Source organism: Astatotilapia calliptera, chromosome 23 (assembly GCF_900246225.1).
Source record: "Astatotilapia calliptera chromosome 23, fAstCal1.2, whole genome shotgun sequence".
NCBI lineage: Eukaryota > Metazoa > Chordata > Actinopteri > Cichliformes > Cichlidae > Astatotilapia > Astatotilapia calliptera.
Genome location: NC_039323.1, coordinates 9,481,963 through 9,493,290, shown reverse-complemented (window position 1 = coordinate 9,493,290; position 11,328 = coordinate 9,481,963). Strand labels below are relative to the sequence as shown.

At 37.1% G+C, this 11,328-nt stretch overlaps 1 protein-coding gene across 1 annotated transcript; it reads right to left on the bottom strand.

The window, feature by feature from the left end:
• Positions 1-380: 380 nt before the first annotated feature.
• On the bottom strand, positions 381-6,219 carry stx6 (syntaxin 6). Its single transcript, XM_026158655.1, has 8 exons — positions 5,992-6,219; positions 4,330-4,499; positions 3,205-3,299; positions 3,000-3,056; positions 2,728-2,856; positions 2,545-2,651; positions 2,071-2,165; positions 381-1,793 (listed from the first exon to the last, which is right to left on the bottom strand). Exons 1-8 carry the CDS (start codon positions 6,024-6,026, stop codon positions 1,717-1,719), a joined length of 765 nt encoding a protein of 254 aa, XP_026014440.1. The 5' UTR covers positions 6,027-6,219; the 3' UTR covers positions 381-1,716.
• Positions 6,220-11,328: the final 5,109 nt, after the last annotated feature.

Below are 11,328 nucleotides of genomic sequence, written 5' to 3'. Positions count from 1 at the left end.
TTATTGGGTTTTTTTTCATGAAGTAGCTTGGTTTTTTATTTTGTCTGTGTTTGTTTTGCTTTTGTTAAAGAAAAAGAAAAATATTGTTTAAAAACAAGCTGGAACCTGCCAAAAGAAAATTATTCAAAGTGAAAAACTCATTGGTCAATAATTGAAATCAGTCAGACTGGATTAAAATGTACCTTAATCAAATGGTCAAAGTCTGTTTTCTTTTCTTTTCTTTATTGAATAAAAAAAAAAAAAAAAGCTCGAGACATATCATACCATCGGTCACCAGATAATACTTTTATCAATCACTGATCTGTAACAGCTTTCTCCATTCGGACACTCATTATTTATTCTTGTTTAGTGTGAGGAATAAAGTTTTGCGGAAACATGAGCAGTCTGGTTAATCTTTAGTGTAAAAGCAGGTGAAATTTTAGGTTTGTCACAATCTTTATTTCAGTTTGTTTTGCGTTTCAGTCAGACATCAGAACACTGAGATCATTTATTCAGGAAACATTTTAGCGGCCCCAGGAGAATTGCCACCGTCACGCCGTACCATAAACCCGATATCTAGGAAAATGTGACTGGCTGTTGCTGCCGTCATCCATTTTCATGTTTTAACTAACTTGCTCACCAGCCTTCAGAATAGTACACTAAAGGAGCCACAGGAAGTCATCCACAGGTCAATAAGTCACTCAATATGCTGCACATGTGATAAATACAGGAAACAGAAATAAAAAAGACAACAAAATAAAACGGTTTCAGTCAAAAAACAAAACAGGAATTTTAGTGTTTCTACTTTAGCTGTAAAGTACTGCCATGAAGTTCAAACTGAACTAAACCAGTTTGAACTGAACTAAATGTGAGTTAAATTAAAATTAGTATTCAACACAACTGGATAAAAGTGTCTTTAAAGTGGACCTGCTCTCCTCACTTCCTGTCGTGTGTCTCCTGCTCCTGTGACGGATGTTTGTATTAAAGTTTCTAATAATTAGGTCACAGTGCATACCCTCCTGAGAACCAGCCTATTCATCATTTCCTCTCTAATGTACATTTGTTTTTGGTCTATATGTTTTGAATTATTTGTTCTACCCTACTAAGTCCTGACATTGAGATCTCATGTGTCTGGGTGGCCTCTTTTAGCTCCAAAAAGGAAGGAAATCACAAAAAGATTCCTTTTTCCTTGTTTCTCAGGAGGATATAGTTTTCCCTGTGAGCCAAGAGCTCAGACTGCTCTCAACATTTTTTCTATTCTTGAATCTGGAAGATGCCACAGAGAGAGGATAGAAGCCCCACCCACCTGCTGTTCATACCTTCTGTTTATGAGGGGCAGCCAATAAGACTGTCTTGAAGTGTTGGAGGATAAATTGAGGGGCTGCACCAAGGCCTAGTATCAAATAAAAGAAGGATTACTTTGAGCTGTGACTCACGCAAAGCTACTGTGCAAAGGAGCAGAATAAGTCCACATTAAACTCGAGTGAAACTTGTTATTTTCAGTTTTAAATAAAAAGAACAACCAATCAAAACCACACCAAACATGACCTTTGACCTCTGAGGTGGTTCTAACAGTTAAACACTCAAGGAACCAAAAGTGCTGTTCACTCCCGATCAGCAGGAAGAGTCCATTAGAGTCTAAATAAAGTTCAGCACAGTCCAAAGAATGTTCAGTAGAGTATAAATGGAGTCCAGTAAACGGGATTAAGATTTCATGTCGATAGGTGGAGGCATTGATCAGAGTATAAAGAAAAGGAGAATGATGATGAAGAGGATGGTAAGCAGCACGCCGATGGCACACCACTGACGACGATCTGCAAACACACAGAGTTAATAAGATGAGTACAGGTGAGTGCACCTCATCAATACAGGTAGTCACACTGACTCCAGCTCAGTTCAATCCGCAGAGGGAAGAACTACAGCAAGATCAATAATTCCATCATCATCATCAATAAATCCAAATCAGCTTAAAGCTACAAAATTTCCTGCCCTAATTGATCATTTCTGATTCATCAGCTCTGAACATCTAAAACCCTGCCCACCCCTCTGAGTTAACTCATATCTTGTTTCATGTGCTGTTGGGCAGATTACCGCTGGTCATGTGGGACACCTTGGCGAGCTTCTTCATTACGTTGTCCAGTTTGGACTGAGTGTTGTCCATCTCATGGCCAAAGTCATCCAACATCCTGCAGGAAGGACATCAGTAAGTCTCTGACAGGTGCCTCCACTCCCCCCTCACCTCTTTGCTTATTACAGGCCAAATAAAGTTCCAGTTCAATTAAATTTTATTTGGAAATTACTATATCAGAAACTAAAAGCTGTCTGAAGCTTTTTCATATACAAAAGAGCAGACAATGAGCCGCTATGGTGAGGAGCAAGAACAGGAAGTGACCTTTAATCGTCACATAAAAAAAAACACAACAACAAAAACAAACATAATGCCTTTGAGAAAGCACCGACATAGGGATCACAGGAACTTTAGTTTACCGAATCACCTTTACCACTCTGACATTTTGTAGTCACATGACGTTCCCACCCACCCCTCTTACTACACTCGGTTCTTACACGGCCTGCTCATCCAGCTCCATGCCGATTCGCTCCGACATGTTCTTCAGGACTCCGATGGTTCCCGACACAAGTTCCAGCTGCTCATCCTGCTGCTCCGCAATCAGCTATCAGAGACAGGAAACACTTTAGCGGCATTGTAAAGGTGGAAAACTTGTTTAGGTTTCTCAGGTGTTCTTGTACCTGCTGCTGGACCTGCTGTTCCTCGATGATCTGAGAGTTAGCGTTCTGTAGCTGGTGGTCCAGTCGGCTGTACTTATCTGCACCAGGCTGCCATATGGGGCCCTGAGCACCACGTTCACCCAGCAGAGCCTGAAGGTCACAACAACAGTTACACGTGCACCAAGACCAGGTATACAGGAGGACCCCAAGAGGATCCAACTGAGATCTTGTGGTGCCCTGAAGGTTCTGCAGTCTCGGGTAATGGATCACCCGTAGGCAGGTGTGACAGTTACCTGTTTGTTCTTTCGGTCAGAAGCAGCAGGTGGAATCGACATCTGAGCTTTCATTTCCTGCAAAACAAACACAGCAGCAAATCAAATCGATCAATTCTGGACATCTCAGGTAATCAATCACCTGAACGATCTACCTTGTAAATTATTAGAATATGACTGGGTCCTTCTGTCTGAGCCATTGATCTCCTGTTGTCAATAAAGTTACCTTGACGGCAACCCGCATGCTGTTGATGAAGGCCTTCCTCTTAGACAGCTCGGCAGCATCCAGGTTGAACTTCTTTGGGTTCGACTCGACAATACGTAAACTTACCGTTAAGAAGAATTATCTTATTTTCATATAAAACATGTTACATAATGACAATGTTGGTGACGTGACCTCAACTCAGGGGTGGCATGTAGCCCCCTAATGCATGCTAAAGATGAAAGTAAAACCTAGTTCAGCTCAGAGAGCATATTTAACAAAATAAGAAACACATTTTAATATATTAGCTGAAGTTAATGACGAAAAATCACAACAACAGTTGCTTTATAGTGTTAGGTTAGGTAAAGGCCCGAGAAAACTGAAAAAAACCCAACAATCAGACGACCTATGTGCACGCACTTGGCGACAGTAGAAAGGTGGAGGTTTCTTCCTTTTAACAGAAGGAAACCTCCAGCAGAACCATGCTCAGTGAGGGGTGGCCTTCTGAGAGATCAGTTAGGGATGAGGGGATGAAGACAGAACCATGCTGTGGAACAGAGCCAGAGAAGCAAAAAGAAAAGTTTGAAGCCTAACCCTAATCTTAAAAGTAGAAATAGTGTCTGTCTCCTGAATCAAAACTAGAAGCTGGTTCCATAGAAGAGGGACCTGTTCTAATAAATTCAACACGATCACTTACTCTGTCTTCACAATCAGTGATTGATTGGAGCCAATTTCAGTGTTTGTAAATATGTAATTAATGATTACTAATTGATTGATCTGCTCTCAGCATGTACAAGGAAACGGGTGTCAATCAGCAGCTTCAGATGCAGTGGGAGGGGAGGAGTCTGTTAACCCTCCTCTTCTTCATTAAATTGTCATCAAACAGACTCTAACCATTTATGAACCAAACAAATTGCTCCATCTCACCTTGTGCACCAGGTCTATGTGAAGATTTACAAACAAAACTGTCTTCACTGTCCAGGGTTTTGAGGTGATACACATCTCCTCTTCTTCTTCATTCTTTCTTTTTCCACAGCTGAACGAATCAGCCAATATCAGATGCTCTAATCATAAAACTGTATTCACCTTTCCAGTACGCCTGTATATACACCTGTGCGTGTTTCTGCTGGCTTCACATTTGAAGGATATTGATTGTCTCGTCAAGGTCCTCTAGGTCCCACTCGATGGAGCGCAGGCTGTTCCTCAGCTCATTGGTCGTCCAGTCTATCTCCTCCTTGGAGGCTCCGCCTCCCTCCACCATCAGTTCGCTCCATCTATGATGGAGGCTCTGAGCAGCGTTGACTGCTTTCTGCACCTCGCTAAAAAAACAAAACAAAAACAAAAAAACAAACAGGTGAAGTTGAGCTTCAGAGGAACCTTAATAGCACAAACCAGAAACAGAACCAGGTCTATCTGCTGCAGGGTGTTTTCATGTGACGTAAGGTAACTGGAAAACTAAATAAATACAAAACTGGAGGGTCAACTTTATGGATCGTTTACTGATCAGTGTTTAAATGTCCAGCAACAATTTCAGTCAAATCTGCACAGCCACCCGGTTGTTATTTTACAGAGCCAAGGAATCAAAATGTTTTTAAAATCACATGGCTCACTATCTGTACTCTGCCATGTCCCCCATTCTCCATGCAAAATATGAAAAAGAAGAAAACATGTGAAGGAACTGATTATGTCAAAACAAAAAGCTACTTATAGAAAGGAACCTATTAGGGTGAAGTAATGTTACACCTGTAAACAGGTTATATATCACTGATCAATAAAATCAAACATCTCATCTGTAACGTTCAAACAGGCTGAAATCAGAAGCGATATAAGCACAAGCTGTGGTCCTGTGTGTGAATCAGGAGGAGATACAGGTGTTCCCTCATGTGACAAGTGATTAAGGTGCTTGAGAGGCCAGCCTCGCCCACCTGAGATCAGAGGTGAAAACGTCTTAAGCCTCTGAAGTTTGCACAGTGTATTATACAATCATCATGGAGGTCACTTTCATTTAACATGATGCAGTTGCTGCTGTGTGGTGGTTTATACGTTCAAGGAGACACAGTTCACTTTGGGATTCATTGGGAACATCATGAGAGAACACACACCACACCCCTCACAGATCACTGAGGAGGAGCATCATAAAAGTTGGAGACACCAAGAGACCATAGAAAGTGATCTGGAGAGCGTTCTGCGATTGGCTGCAGACACTATAAAGCTGTGGTGGAAACGAAGCCAGTGCACAAAGTGTTCTCCACCACGGATCATCCTGATCTCGCCTGCTGCACAAACTGCTTCACCTCCACAACATACAGGAGGTCTGTGACTCTCTGATAAACATACACCTATCTGGAAATGTCATCATTACTATTAATAACAATATTATTATTATTCACCCACTCATTCATTAATTCTCTGTCGCCTATCCAAATGTTATTATTATATTATTTTAATTGTTGCTGTTTCAGCTTCATTCCACCTGCTCCAAACAGAAGCTGGTAAATTTGATCTAAATAGAGTCTCTCACTCTTTCTCATCATCATCATCGTGGTACACACAGACGGTCTAAAACACCTCCTAAAACTTTAATCTGATAAAAAACACACAAAGCTAACAGGCTAACATGCTAATAAACTAACTGTGAAGACACGTTTATGTTAACGTTAGCACGTTAGTTGCCGTGAATCTGCTCCGGCACACACGTCGGTCTCACTATTGACGGAAACAGATCAACGATCAGATCGATTATGGATCAGCTATCACCTGTCCGCAGGCTAATGTTAGCTGCTAGCCCTGTGTTAGCGACGCGGTTCTGACCCTTTGACGACGAAGAACGGGTCTTCCATGGACATCCCGCCGGCTCTGCTCACTCCATCACCCACTTTCTCGTAACCGAATCCGCGGATTCTGATTTCCGCCGGTCCGTCCTCACGAAGCCGCTAACGGAGCCGCTAACAGGCTTTGTTTACACGTAGCACCGGAAACAGCTCCGCGATGGCACTCTTCTTCTTCTTCTTCTTCTTCTCCGACTCTTACTACAGTTTCCAAACAAGAAAACAGTGCCACCAGCAGTTGCGGGGAAATAACATTTAATTGCAATATTATACAGTGGTCCCTCGCGATTCACCTTTCGCGGAATCGGTGTTTCGCGGATTTATTTTTTTTTGTGTGTGCAATTTTGCATGATTTATTTTATTTTATTTTTTTAAAGCGCATTGTGTTCTCCGTCCTGATTGGCTGTAGATCATTGATTGTCAATCAATCTCGTGCCGTGGTCCTGTACAGTACAGAATGAGTTCAGCTTGTCCAATTTACATAAATCTTCGATCGCTAGTAGTGTGACTCTGAAGTGCATTATTGTATGTTTGTTTTCTCCCCAACAAACACAACAATGTCGATGAAACGTTTTGCACCGTCAAAGGCAACTGTGGGTGCCTTTGGTTTCATTCTATAATACTGGACTTATTTTTCTACCAAGGTTTCACCTTTGAGGGTGTTTAAACAAGAGAGAAGAGTGTGAAAATGGTCATGCCTGTCTGAGAAAAGTGTATAAAGTGTGTAGTGAGGGCAAGGGCGTAGATTTGGTTTTGGCATTGGTGGGGACGGATGATTCAACCACCGAACCCTGCCCTGTTTCTTTTTTTTTTTTCCCTTTTAGTCTTTGCTCAGTGGCGTGTCCAGCGGGGTGGCCTGGGGGGGGGGGCACAGGCCACCCCACCCCCCACCCCCCAACCAGACTGGCCACCCCAGGTGCCACCCCGAAGGCAAAACAATAAAATTCAATCAAATATCAAATGTACGATTATGTTTTTACGGTGAAGCTCAGATATCCGAGTGTAAGTGAATGTAGCATCGGTTTCTGCGCTATGTGCATCACGTTAGCAAAGGTAGGAGAGCCAAGCACGAAAGACGGCACTGCAGGAAACAATTTTTCGATGAAAGAAAATGAGGACAGAATAAATGTCCCGGTAAGTAATATTAAGTTTGTTGAGTTTAGTAAACTTCGGTGAAATTAGAATCCCAAGGAAAGAATAACACTTAAAGAATTATTGCAGCCGTGGAATATATCAGACAGTATGCTACTGAGGGCAGCTAACATAAGAGTTATGAGTTATAAGATATAATCTAAGTCGTAACATTGCTGTATGGAGCTGCAGATTTGGTTGCAGGTAAACATAGCTGGACTGGCCATCGGGCATACCGGGCATATGCCCGGTGACTTATTTTTTATTTTTTTTGTAATGGCATGAACAATGAGAGGTGGTGGATTGGCCAGATGCAGGTCGATGTGTAAAAATAACTCAGTTGTTTGGTGGTGTCTATGGTGGGGCTTCCAGGCCAGCAGGTGGATGAGGGAAGGTGAGGCAGGAGGAGAGACCCGAGGCAGCCGCCGGTCCGAGTGTCAGGTGAACTGAACTTCAGGTAAGAAGTTATGACCTGCAGTCTATCTGGGTCAGATATATACCAAGTTTAGGTGGAGTTTATTTTCGTTGTGCTGACTTTTTACCGTCAGTTACAATAACTCGTACTGCGTTCTAGCCAGCTTGACAGAGTTTTTATACAGTACAGCTGGGTGGGTGCTATGATGTTACTGGTAGTGAACTTTATTTTATTCATAAGGTTAGTTAGTAGAGTTGCGAACGGCTCCTTAAAAAAGAAATGGAATAAAAACAACAGAATTTGAATGAAAACAACGGAATTAAAATGAAAAGAACAGAAATAGAATGAGAAGAATCGAATGTGAATGAAAAGGAATGATTTTGAATGAAAACAAAAGAATTAGAATGAAAAGAACAGAATTTGAATGGAAAGAACAGTATTTGAATGAAAGCAACGGAATTTAAAGGAAAAGAATGGAATTTAAATGAAAAGAAGAGAATTTGAATGAAAACAAAGGAATTAGAATGAAAGCACCGGAATTTGAATGAAAACAAAAGAATTAGAATGAAAAGAACAGAATTAGAGTGATTAGAACAGAATTTGAATGAAAACAAAAGAATTTGAATAAAAAGAGTAGAATTAGAATGAGAAGAACAGCATTTGAATAAAAACAACAGAATTTGAATGAAAACAACAGAATTTGAATGAAAACAACAGAATTTGAATGAAAACAACGGAATTAGAATAAAAACAACAGAATTTGAATGAAAACAACAGAATTAGAATGAAAAGAAAAGAATTTGAATGAAAAGAACAGAATTTGAATGAAAGCAACGGAATTTAAAGGAAAAGAACAGAATTTGAATGAAAAAAAGAATTAGAATGAAAGCACGGGAATTTGAATGAAAACAACGGAATTAAAATGAAAAGAACAGAATTAGAATGAGAAGAACAGTATTTGAATGAAAACAACAGAATTTGAATGAAAACAACGGAATTAGAATGAAAAGAAGAGAATATGAATGAAAACAAAGGAATTAGAATGAAAGCACCGGAATTTGAATGAAAACAAAAGAATTAGAATGAAAAGAACAGAATTAGAATGATTAGAACAGAATTTGAATGAAAACAAAAGAATTTGAATAAAAAGAGTAGAATTAGAATGAGAAGAACAGCATTTGAATAAAAACAACAGAATTTGAATGAAAACAACAGAATTTGAATGAAAACAACAGAATTTGAATGAAAACAATGGAATTAGAATAAAAACAAAAGAATTTGAATGAAAACAACAGAATTAGAATGAAAACAAAAGAATTTGAATGAAAAGAACAGAATTTGAATGAAAGCAACGGAATTTAAAGGAAAAGAATGGAATTTGAATGAAAAGAACAGAATCAAAGAATGGAATTTGAATGAAAAGAAGAGAATTTGAATGAAAACAACAGAATTTGAATGAAAACAACAGAATTTGAATGAAAACAACAGAATTAGAATCAAAAGAATGGACTTTCAATGAAAAGAACGCAATTTGAATGAAAACAACGGAATTAGAATAAAAACAACAGAATTTGAATGAAAACAACAGAATTTGAATGAAAACAACAGAATTAGAATGAAAAGAAAAGAATTTGAATGAAAAGAACGCAATTTGAATGAAAACAACAGAATTTGAATGAAAACAACAGAATTTGAATGAAAACAACAGAATTTGAATGAAAACAACGGAATTAGAATGAAAAGAAGAGAATTTGAATGAAAACAACAGAATTTGAATGAAAACAACAGAATTAGAATCAAAAGAATGGAATTTAAAGGAAAAGAATGGAATTTGAATGAAAACAACAGAATTAAAATGAAAAGAAAAGAATTAGAATGAGAAGAATCGAATTTGAATGAAAAGAAAAGAATTTGAATAAAAAGAGTAGAATTAGAATGAGAAGAACAGCATTTGAATAAAAACAACAGAATTTGAATGAAAACAACGGAATTAGAATGAAAAGAACAGCATTTGAATGAAAACAACAGAATTTGAATTAAAAGAGTAGAATTAGAATGAGAAGAACAGAATTTGAATAAAGATAACAGAATTTGAATGAAAGCAACGGAATTTAAAGGAAAAGAATGGAATTTGAATGAAAAGAACGCAATTTGAATGAAAACAAAAGGGTTACATTGAAAGCACGGGAATTTGAATGAAAACAACGGAATTAAAATGAAAAGAACAGTATTTGAATGAAAACTACAGAATTTGAATGAAAAGAACAGTATTTGAATGGAAACAAAAAAAAATAGAATGAAAGCACCGGAATTTGAATGAAAACAACGGAATTAAAATGAAAAGAACAGAATTTGAGAATAAACAATAGAATTTGAATGAAAACAATGGAATGTGAATGAAAAGAACAGATTTTGAATGAAAACAAAAGAATTAGAATGAAAAGAACAATTTGAATGAAAAGAACAGTATTTGAATGAAAACAATGGAATTTAAAGGAAAAGAATGGAATTTGAATGAAAAGAACAGAATTTGAATGAAAACAAAAGAATTTGAATAAAAAGAGTAGAATTAGATTGAGAAGAACAGCATTTGAATAAAAACAACAGAATTTGAATGAAAACAACAGAATTTGAATGAAAACAACAGAATTAGAATGAAAAGAAAAGAATTTGAATGAAAAGAACGCAATTTGAATGAAAACAACAGAATTTGAATGAAAACAACAGAATTTGAATGAAAACAACGGAATTAGAATGAAAAGAAGAGAATTTGAATGAAAACAACAGAATTTGAATGAAAACAACAGAATTAGAATCAAAAGAATGGAATTTAAAGGAAAAGAATGGAATTTGAATGAAAACAACAGAATTTGAATGAAAAGAGAAAAAAATAGAATGAAAGCACGGGAATTTGAATGAAAACAACGGAATTAAAATGAAAAGAAAAGAATTAGAATGAGAAGAATCGAATTTGAATGAAAAGAAAAGAATTTGAATAAAAAGAGTAGAATTAGAATGAGAAGAACAGCATTTGAATAAAAACAACAGAATTTGAATGAAAACAACGGAATTAGAATGAAAAGAACAGCATTTGAATGAAAACAACAGAATTTGAATTAAAAGAGTAGAATTAGAATGAGAAGAACAGAATTTGAATAAAGATAACAGAATTTGAATGAAAGCAACGGAATTTAAAGGAAAAGAATGGAATTTGAATGAAAAGAACGCAATTTGAATGAAAACAAAAGGGTTACATTGAAAGCACGGGAATTTGAATGAAAACAACGGAATTAAAATGAAAAGAACAGTATTTGAATGAAAACTACAGAATTTGAATGAAAAGAACAGTATTTGAATGAAAACTACAGAATTTGAATGAAAAGAACAGTATTTGAATGGAAACAAAAAAAAATAGAATGAAAGCACCGGAATTTGAATGAAAACAACGGAATTAGAATGAAAAGAACAGAATTTGAGAATAAACAATAGAATTTGAATGAAAACAATGGAATGTGAATGAAAAGAACAGATTTTGAATGAAAACAAAAGAATTAGAATGAAAAGAACAATTTGAATGAAAAGAACAGTATTTGAATGAAAACAATGGAATTTAAAGGAAAAGAATGGAATTTGAATGAAAAGAACAGAATTTGAATGAAAACAAAAGAATTTGAATAAAAAGAGTAGAATTAGAATGAGAAGAACATCATTTGAATAAAAACAACAGAATCTGAATGAAAACAACAGAATTTGAATGAAAACAACAGAATTTGA

What these genes read in the sequence shown, in the direction of transcription:
- stx6 (XM_026158655.1), bottom strand. Translation starts at nt 6,026, where the DNA reads ATGTCCATGGAAGACCCGTTCTTCGTCGTCAAAGG. An exon ending in CCGTTCTTCGTCGTCAAAGG is followed by an intron (nt 4,500 to 5,991) that starts GTCAGAACCGCG and finishes TTGTTTTTTTAG; the next exon opens with CGAGGTGCAGAAAGCAGTCA. An exon ending in GGTGTCCCACATGACCAGCG is followed by an intron (nt 1,794 to 2,070) that starts GTAATCTGCCCA and finishes GTGTGTTTGCAG; the next exon opens with ATCGTCGTCAGTGGTGTGCC.